Source organism: Sorghum bicolor, chromosome 2 (assembly GCF_000003195.3).
Source record: "Sorghum bicolor cultivar BTx623 chromosome 2, Sorghum_bicolor_NCBIv3, whole genome shotgun sequence".
Classification (NCBI taxonomy): Eukaryota; Viridiplantae; Streptophyta; class Magnoliopsida; order Poales; family Poaceae; genus Sorghum; species Sorghum bicolor.
Genome location: NC_012871.2, coordinates 12,639,885 through 12,649,911, shown reverse-complemented (window position 1 = coordinate 12,649,911; position 10,027 = coordinate 12,639,885). Strand labels below are relative to the sequence as shown.

General features: G+C 41.2%; 1 protein-coding gene across 1 annotated transcript; it reads right to left on the bottom strand.

Moving 5' to 3' along the window:
- On the bottom strand, positions 3,463–5,811 carry LOC8057279 (F-box/LRR-repeat protein At5g02910). Its single transcript, XM_021454753.1, has 3 exons — positions 4,658–5,811; positions 4,318–4,461; positions 3,463–4,198 (listed from the first exon to the last, which is right to left on the bottom strand). The coding sequence occupies exons 1-3, from the start codon at positions 5,564–5,566 to the stop codon at positions 3,836–3,838; spliced, it is 1,416 nt and encodes a 471-aa protein (XP_021310428.1). The 5' UTR covers positions 5,567–5,811; the 3' UTR covers positions 3,463–3,835.

The following is a 10,027-nucleotide window of genomic DNA, read 5'->3' as shown; positions in this document are numbered from 1 at the left end:
ACACCCACCAATGGAACATTCACCTCCTCAATACTAGTTTTGACAATCAAGCTGTTCAACAAATCATTGCTACTCCCACTATTCACAATGCAGCCAGCGACATTCTCAGATGGACTCCTGCTAAGGACGGAATGGGATCCTCCAAAGCTATTTACAATTACCTCTCAATTTCCAATAACATCCAACTTCCTTCTACAGGTGCCAGAAGCATCACTCCTCAGGCTAAAAGAATTTTAAGCAGGGTTTGGAAGTCCAAAAGTATCCCTCCCGTCATTAAGACTTTTACCTGGAGACTCATTAGAAGAGCACTTGCCACTGCAGACAGAGCTACCAGATTCTCCTCTAATGGTGACAACAGATGCGACAAATGCAATATGATTGAAAATGACAGCCACCTTTTTTTCCATTGCATTTTGCCAGCACAAGTATGGCTTACAACAAACCCATCTATCAACACTGCCAATTTTCCTCAGGAGGTTGATGGTATCCAAAATACTCTGTCTCTCATAATCAATGACAACACTCATGACTCTTTACTTTGCAAAACCCTTTACACCCTATGGTATATCTGGAAAGCTAGGAATGACTATCACTTTAATAGGAAGGAATGGACGCCACAAGTCCACAACAAGTACATCAAGCAGCCCAAACTTATATGGCCCACTACGAACACAACCCTCCCCGATCATCGGTTGGGTTTGAACACCCATCAGGTATGCAACCTTCTGTTTTGCAGGACACTAATACCAACCAAGGAGTAAATCCATACTACTGCCCCAACCCTGCTTGCCTTCAAGACTCAAGATGCTATGTTGACGTTGCAGTAGTGCCTGACAGCTACAACACAAACACTAACATGGCTGGTCTAGGCATTTTTATTCTTAATTTTCAGGTCCAACCAACTCAAGCTATCTACATAAAGGCTCAACTGAACAATTGCCACTCTGTCCTCATGGGTGAAGCGGCTGCTCTTGCTCTAGGAGCGACAATTGTCAAAGCACTACAACTTCATTCTTGCAACTTTCTTTCAGATTCCCAACAACTGGTGCATTTCCTTCACCAAGACCAACAGGATCACCCCCCACAGTGGAGGATCAAACCATTTACACAGTCATATTCCAATATTGCAGGCACCATGCAAACTCAACTCTACAAGATTAGTAGACAGGCAAATATAACTGCAGATACTTTGGCTAAACAAGCCCAAACTGCCACTCCCTCTACACAGGCTTTCCATTGTAATAGATCTCAATGTGGAATTATATGCTCCCTTCTTCAGGCTCTACTCAATGTAGACCTCACCAATGTAACTATCTTAACAGCAGCTTGCTGTGGCTAATAAAATCTGGTTGTTGTCAAAAAAAAAATCTATCTCGAATAAAACTCATAAACTGATCAACACCGTTGTTGAAGTCATCGCTGAAACGAGTAGCATGAATCCAACTTCTGTCCATCTACTTAATGCAACAAAAATCACCTCTAATTAGCCTTGTACAAACAACTCAAAATCCATCAAATGCAGGCTATGGGAGAGGACACGATTGAGGGGAGCTCCAGCGGCGGCCGCGCAGGTGAAATGGAGGGCACGATTGAGGGGAAGGTCTGGGTGCCAGGTCATATTGCTTATTCAAAATTATAATAAGAAGCCGACGTTGCCACCCCAGTTGATGCTCAATTCGAAGGTGTCGGATTCGATTCCCAGGTACCGCGTATGTTTTGCAACAATTTCACTTTTATGACCAAAAAAAAAACTGACAGGTGGGACCTCAACAGCAGAACAATACTGACTTTCACATTTATGACGATGTCCAAAGCATTTGTGTGACGATTGTTTTCAGTTCGTCCATCCATGACGATATGTATAATTTTGTCATTAATCACCTCAGTTTAGTGCCCAAAATTGAAATCGTCATCACCAAAACGTCATGGATGTGCACTTTTTTAGTAGTTGTTGGTTTTCTCTCCAGTCCTAGGGTCTGCATTGCGCCAAGTTGTGACTACGGGGGGATGTCCATTGACTTCTTCTCTAGTCTCACGGTCTGTGGTGCTCCTGCTTGTGACTGCAGGGTGATGTTAGAGTGTACCTAGTCTTAGTGCTATGGTTAGGCTAGTGTACTTGGTCTTAGTGCTATAGATAGGTTAGGTGCTCTCAGCCATTCATCCTAGCATGTCAGCAGGCAGGCACTCTATATGTACCGACAAGGATCCCAATGCAAGACAAGCATTTATACCGGTATTCACATTCTTTCACCAACCCACAGAAAAGGACCTATTTCAGGGTTGAAGTCTTATCCTGCTGCCCACGACCCACCAGGCATGTCGATAATTTTGTAGGCTGTCAGGATTTGTTGAAGATGATGGAAGCAACAACATCAACAAGTCACTGAAGATCATCAAGCGGAAGTGAAGTGTTTCTATTATTCTGTTGTACTCCTGTGCTTTACAGCATTAATTAGATGTGCATCCAGATTCTTGCAGTCCACGAAAGACAAGGATTCTTTCACAGACTTCCATATTGCACAAATCTCAACTGCCATATCATGAGCGTATATATTTGTGTCACAATAAAACTCATACAACTTGGCAATGTTGCTGCAGTGCATGCATCACAAAGGGAAAGGTTTATCTCAAGCTTGGCATCCAAATAAAGTGAAGTAAGGTTGAAGCAAAAAAGCCTCACATGAAGAGAACTACATCATATCATAGTTCAAAGAAGGAAGCAGTAAAAGAACTTACCAAAGTGATGAGCTGCGTCCTAATTCCAGTACAAAGTTGTGCTAAACTTGCGAAGAACCTAGTGTCTAAAAGAAGAGAACAGGTCACAGAGAAGCAGTGCATCTCACCTGAACCAAACGCCTCTAAAGTATCATCCAAAAGATTAATCCAGGAAGGGAAGGAAAATAATGTACTAGCATAGTGGAGACAAAGGAGACTACTTGAAGCTTGAGAAAGGAAAAGGAAAGCCTAGGTAACTTTCATAATCAAAATGAGGTCGACACTCACTTCTAGTTTTCTTCCTCAAGAGAGAAGGCGCAGTAGTCTGGTGGCTTTAGGGTATGTTTTAGTTATTTTCCCAGGGAAAGAGCTAGCTTTGTTGAGACCAAACCAATTAATTGCAATTGCCATGGCTTGGATGGAGCGGCAATTTTTCTAGAAAACATGAGCTGGTTGCATTAAAAGGAATAAGAACCAAAGTACACATTTAACTAAAGAAACAAGATAAAGAAAGGAAAAAAATCAAAACAAAGCAAGCAAAGGTCATACCAGCACATCTTATACCAAGAAATGTGTAATATCAATTCAAGCAAATATACATGGAAGCTTATCAGCTTTCCATATACATGGGGTTGCTAAGAAATCACCTGGAACACACTTTAAATTTGGTAGCTTTAAATGTGCATAAAGACTATGTAAACACACACTTCCAAATCAAAATATGTCAATTCCAGACTTCCAGTAAAACCACTTGACATGCAAAGGCCAGTAACAAACTAAGATATATATTGATACCAGCCTGGTAGTCAGGCTGGTACCACCTCCATGCCATTTGCATCACAGAAAAATAAAGTAGGAGACAATATGCAACTCAAGCAAAGATCATCACATACCATTGCAAGGCACACTATTTCTTCATAACAAAATTAATTCCAATTTCAGATTGACTGAATGCAGATACAGCATTGACATTGAAAACACAACAAGTTTGAAGCATCATTTATGCAAATTGCATAGGAGATTACAAGGTGTCTTTCTAAAAGGAATACAATGCGGTTTTAAGCAAAGTAACAATCAAGATTATTTTAGGTGTATGACAATTTTCATATGAATGCCAGATTCAGCAGTTACAGTGAAATGGATCAGCTGCTGACAGATCACTGGCCCGCAAAACATGTATCATATTGTGGTGGAATTGATTCTCAGTGAAAGTAAATGAAACACATCTGGAAGAGCTCTTGTCCAGCTTGAGCTGTCTATTCTGGCTTCTTATCCAGTTCTTGTCATGATAGAAACAACTTGGGACCACAAACCTCATAGACTCAAGCATTCTTGCATTCTCCACAAAGAATGTCACAAATTCTGATTGTTCTGCTGCGCCCCGATAATTTATCATCACTATTGTTTTCAGGCAAAGGTCAAGCGATTTGATAAGATTCCTGTGTTTACGGGGCCACTGGTTCGTGTGCCCTTGTGCACAAGACTGCAAGTTAAAATGAGTGTGAAATATTAGTTCAGACCAAGAAATCAGACAAGGTTATTCACGGCATTATGGAGAGCAAAATTAACTTTCTATGTGTATATTGAAGTAAGAGACATTACCAGCTGGATGTACAGCTTCTCCAGGCACGGAAAACATCTAATGAAATTGAGAACATCATCCAGACAGAGAGACAAAGGGAACACAGATAAGACCTTGACAGTATGCATTGGCACCATTGCTCTCATGTCAACCGAACGTATTCCCTTGGTCAAATAAAACATTTTGTTAGTGAATCAAAACAAAAAGTTATAAAATAAAATGCTCTAAATAAAGATCAATGGGGGAGCTCAAATGTGTCCAATGGAATTTCTATGCCTACAACAGACCATAATTATTTTCAAAAATAACTTGAGTAACATGTAAGTGTGAACATTGGGACTTGGGAGAGGGCTCTGTTACCAGAAAAGTCGTAGATCCAAGAGTGAGCATTGTCTTGTCATTATTCTCAAAAATACAGCCCAGGGTTTCCAGCTTTGGTGCTGAGATCACTGATATGTGCAACCTACTATATCGCTCAAAACTGATAAGCCTCTCAAGTATTGGCGCATTCTCAATAATGAGCTCCTCTATAGTGGGACCTTGTCGAAAAGAATCAGTATGAACACCTATGCTCTTAAGGGATCGGGAATTGATCCGAACATAGCGAAAACCTTCATTGTGTTTCATCAGCAAGATCTCAAGTTTGGGGCAACTCTCAAGCATGGCATGCAGGGTCTCTTCAGATATAATAGCATCAAATAGTGTAAGCTGCTGGAGGTTGGGGAACTGGAGCTGATTGACCATGATATCTGGGAGGCGGCATCCACCAAAGGAGACAATACGGAGTGTGGACGAGAAACGAAAGATGGATGCTGGTGGTGGGGGATATAGTGACAATGTAAAGTCAACTTCTGTGATGTGGAACTCAAGCTCTTGTAGCCCATTAAGGGTGGGGGACTCAAGCCAAGTAACAACATTGTCAATGTTGGTGCAGAGATAGTGTGCAGGGATGCAAAATCGTCGGGCAGGTCCGGGGTGAGCATTAAAAATGCTAGAAATGATGCTCACAAGGTCTTTATCATCATGAGGATCTTTGAGATCACAATAGTCAAAATTAAGTGGGCCAGAGAGCCAAAGGTCGCTCCACTTGGAGGATAGACACTTTGTACGCGCACAATCCATTGTAGGAAGGAGGGAGATAATCTCACCTAGGATATTATTGGGGAGTCTGCTTATATGGTCAACACCGTCTTCATTTCCTTCTTTGGGAGTAGAATCTTTGCAACGTGGACCTTGAAATCTCTTCTTTGTAGCAGGGGCATCCTCCATCTTGACTATGCTCCTTAGGGAGGATGAAGCTTATGGATTTCTTTCAATGGGCTATTTTGACGAATCTGTTCTACATGACTAGGATATGGATTAAGGTTGCGGCGAGTCTTCTATCAACCCAATAAAGGATGGAGTTTATGGATTTGTTTGGAGGATCACGGCTGATCGAACAACAATAGAGATGACTTGCGTAGAGGAAATGGAGAGTACGAGTGGTGGCGGCGCTGCCGCCGTTGGTGTGGGAGGGGAAGAGGGGACTAGGTTAGATAGGGTTACGGGAAAATTTCCAAATATATACTAGTGGGAATGCGGGTTGGGGTGAGTGGTGATGGGCCGTTGTGTGGGCCAAAGAAGAATAACAATAAGATGATGGGTGTGAGAAATCTTAGTCATTTAATATTGATTCATCAGGACAGCGTTGCTCTCAACTATGTGCGCATCTTTAGGACGGCACAACACTTGCTTTGCCGCTTAATTATCTAACCACTTGGCTAAAGTGTTGTTCATAGAATTTTTTGATAGGCTATTCACCCCATCTAGCCATTTAGGACCTTCCAGTTACTGGGCCCGACTATATCAGAAAAATATTAGTTTTGATGTCATTAAACCTAAAATATAATTTTAAAACCTTAAATGACTTCAAATAAAAAAAGTAGTCAACTATGAGATTATATGTTTATTGATGTTTTTTTACCAGCAGTTGTTCGATTCTTGGAGGAATTCGCTTGACACAAAGAGCAATCACAACCGAGACATGATATTTATACTGGTTTGGGCCCTAGGAAGCGAGTAAAAGCCCTATATCTAGTTGCTACTTTGTATTACAATCTCATCGAAAGTGAGATGGTGATTACAAGATGTCTATACTTATGAGAGTTCGGATGATTACAATAGAGGGAATTGCTAGTTATTTAGATCCAAGGCCTACTTGCCCTACAAGCTGAATAGCCATGCCTCGATCGGAGTCTTGGCTTGATCCTTCCTAGAATTGGTGGGTCATGAGACTTTGGGTCTTCTTCGGTACAGAACCTGTAGCCAGCACCTCTGGTTGTTAGGATTTTTGGGAGTATGGAAATCCTTAACGGGCATGAAAATCATTTAAATGAAATATAAATAAAAACTAACCAAGAGATATTGTTGGGCATGAGAATCGAGGCATGTACTGCGGCTGCCGAGCAGTTTTTTAGGGATCGTGTGAGCTGTGCACCCATTTTAACCACTCATCCCGCTTCATGGTTGCCACTGTTAAACCTTTTTACATTTTCTCATTTGGATTATTGCTTTTCTTTTGCCCTCGAGTGCTTCATCTTCCTTGCACTGCCATGGCCTCTAGCCACCAGCAACCTAAAGGTTCCATGAGCACTTTGAAGAGTTTTTGGAAGGGGTACCACAAGAAATGGTTCTTCATCTAGCTCCACAAGGATAGCCCGATTTGGGGGAGGGCATTATTGGTCGTGACCAAGGAGAAATGGAGGCCAATGCCAACTATCACCAAGAAGATGTAGAAGCACGTAACACGTGTTCAGGAGCTCCAAGTAGCGAGGCTCACTGTGACACATGTGGTTGAGACTTTTGTTAAGTGGAGGATTATTCCCATGAAGAATCGAGACCCAGCCTACACTTACAAGGGGATCCTTGATCCGAACAGGGAATCGACCAAGGTATAAGTCATTTTCTCAAGTTTGCCCTTGTTCAAGGATGTTGTTAATGTCCTTTTAGACTAAGTCTTGTTTTTGCTATGTTGTGTCAAAAGTGTCTCATGAGGAGATTGCTCATCGAGTGAAAGAGATCCTTGACATTGAAAGAGCAGATTGGACTGGCATTCCACTACCATATAATGCCAAGAATCCTCCACCTCAAGTAAAGGTCAAACCCTTTTTTGGACTTGCTTTTATATCATTATTTAATCATCATGGTTCATTAGGATAATGTCCCCTGAAGCCATGTTGCTAGAGGTATGGACATTGGAAGTGATGATGACGACCACAAATAGCTAGCAGCTGGCATGGCCTCTGAAGGTGAGTCAACTCAAAATCCTACTGCTTGGGTGGTTACACTAACCCTTAAGCCTAGCTTGGGGCCTCAAGAAAATGAGGCGACCAAAGAGGCAACAACTGCCGCTAGTGAGAAAGTGCTAGTCCTCGAGCCTACTAGGCTTTTGAGAAAAGGAAGACCCAGTCCCATGGTAGTACAAAAGAACTCTATCTTCCTCTTCCCAAGAGATGCCAGAGCAAGTCCTAGAGCGCCCTTTGATTACCGGCATTGGTGAGGATCGGCCAGAGATGCCAAACGGGGTGGAGTTGGAGCTACCACCTTGTTCCAAATATTAGGTACCACTTAGAATTGTTTTCGATTGGTAAATTGGGGATTTTAGCCATCTGGATAGCCTTGAACATGTTTAGGAGGTTTATACTCAGGAGAAAGCATCCACCCCTCTAGTGACCAAAACGACGACATAGCAATCGAGGAAGCTAAGATGTTTGATCCCACTTGACCCATAAGTCATCCACTAGTGGGATTGGTTCTATTTTTCTTAAGTTTCTCTTTGAATTTTATTTATGATATAGAAAAGCCAAAGCCTCCAAAGGACCAAGTAAGGTAGCTATTGAAAAGCTGGTTGATACCTTGCCCCCTAAAGCCTTGAATATGGCCTTGACAACCAATGTCCAAGTTCAAGGAGCCAAGATTGTTACCCTTAGAAGGCATCCCTCCTGCATGAAAGCCCTTATCTATCTAGGAGATACGGGTCTATTATACAAGCTCTAGAAAGAAGATTATGAGTAGGATAAATAATCCAACTAAAAGAACCTCATGCTACCACCTCCTGTAAGTGCAATCAAGCCCTAATAAGGGTGTTAGTGATAATGACCATACAATTAGGGGACTAATAAGATTTATTGAGATGACAAGCAGGTAAATTCAGGATGAGGATAGCATATTAGATGGTGGATCCCCTAATTACAAAAGAGACATAGCATCCGACTCAAAAGGCTTTATAATTAATTTTATTTTGTTGTTTAAGAAAAGTTGTACTACAAAATGGGATGCAATGTGCAAGCTTCAATGTGTGACCAAGTGCTAAAAATCCACCAAACATCCTCTTTTACCTTGCCTATTAGCATGTGTTTAAGTTTTCAATTTGGAGCTGATAGGCTAGAGCAGTACTGCTGCTGAGTAGAAATGCTGCTCAGCATGCAACACTGTTGCACCTTAAAGTTAGACCAATGGAGAAGGGGGTATTCCCTTCACCTCCCTTCTCCCCGAATAGTCACCCATGACAATTTGCATCTAGACATAGCTAGGAAAGCTCTCTTCTCCTCTCTCACTCAACTGAGCACCTCAAGCTTCTCCCATCGATTCCCTTCTGATTCCTTGAGAGATTGAGCCCTCAAAATGAGAAATTGAGCTTATTGGATATTCTGATTCAGACTATGTGGGATGCAAAGTTGAGAGAAGTAGCACTTAGGGCACATGTCAACTATTGGGAAGATCACTTTTCCTATGGTCATCCAAGAAGCAAAATAGTGTAGCACTTTCAACCAGTGAAGCTGAATACATTACCGCTGGCAGTTTTGCACAAATCCTATGGATGAAGGCAACATTGAATGATTTTGGAATCAAATTAAAAGAGGTACCATTGCTATGTGACAATGAAAGTGCCATGAAGCTCACCAACAACATGGTTCAATATTCAAGAACAAAGCATATAGATGTCTGCCATCACTTCATAAGAGATCATCAACAAAAAGGGGACATTTGCATTGAGAGTGTGGGCACCGAAGATCAACTTGCTGACATATTCACTAAACCACTTGATGAGAATAGGATTTGCAAGCTAAGAAATGAATTGAACTTACTTGACTTCTCAAATATGTGCTGATGCACCCCACTTATATGACATGCCTCTCCTTTGAGCACAACAAGGTAAAATTGATTGACTGTCATTCGTCTCATCCTAAGGATTTGTTTAGTGCATCTGGTCATTGCTATCACATCTTAGGGTCATTCATGAAAATCAAATAAATTTTATGATTGTATGGTACCACTATTGCTTCCATGCTTGAAATGATCTAGTGGTAGCATATGACATGTTTGTGGGCTTGCAATCTTAGAGTTCAATCTAGAGAATGAGCTATAAGTGTTTAACTCAACATGGTACAAGATAACCCTTATTTGAGGTGTGAAGAAGCTTGTCCTTATATCAAACTGAGTTAAATATCTAAGGCAAGTAATCTAGATTGACACAATTTTTGGAAAATGATGTCACTTCATATAGTTTTACACTAACCTATTTAAATTTGAGCTCAACTTTTGTGGTCATTAATGACAAAGGGTGAAATGACCTATCCATAGATTCAAATTATAATGTGATAATTCAGAAATTGAATCATCGCATTATCATATATTAGCTGTTATCGTAGTCATACATCGTGAAAAACAAGATTACAATACATGTACTTT

Coding starts and splice junctions, on each gene's coding strand:
- LOC8057279 (XM_021454753.1), bottom strand. CDS start 5,566: ATGGAGGATGCCCCTGCTACAAAGAAGAGATTTCAAGGTCCACGTTGC. Junction 4,462..4,657: donor TTGGATCTACGACTTTTCTG/GTAACAGAGCCC, acceptor TATTTGACCAAG/GGAATACGTTCGGTTGACAT. Junction 4,199..4,317: donor AGAAGCTGTACATCCAGCTG/GTAATGTCTCTT, acceptor TTTAACTTGCAG/TCTTGTGCACAAGGGCACAC.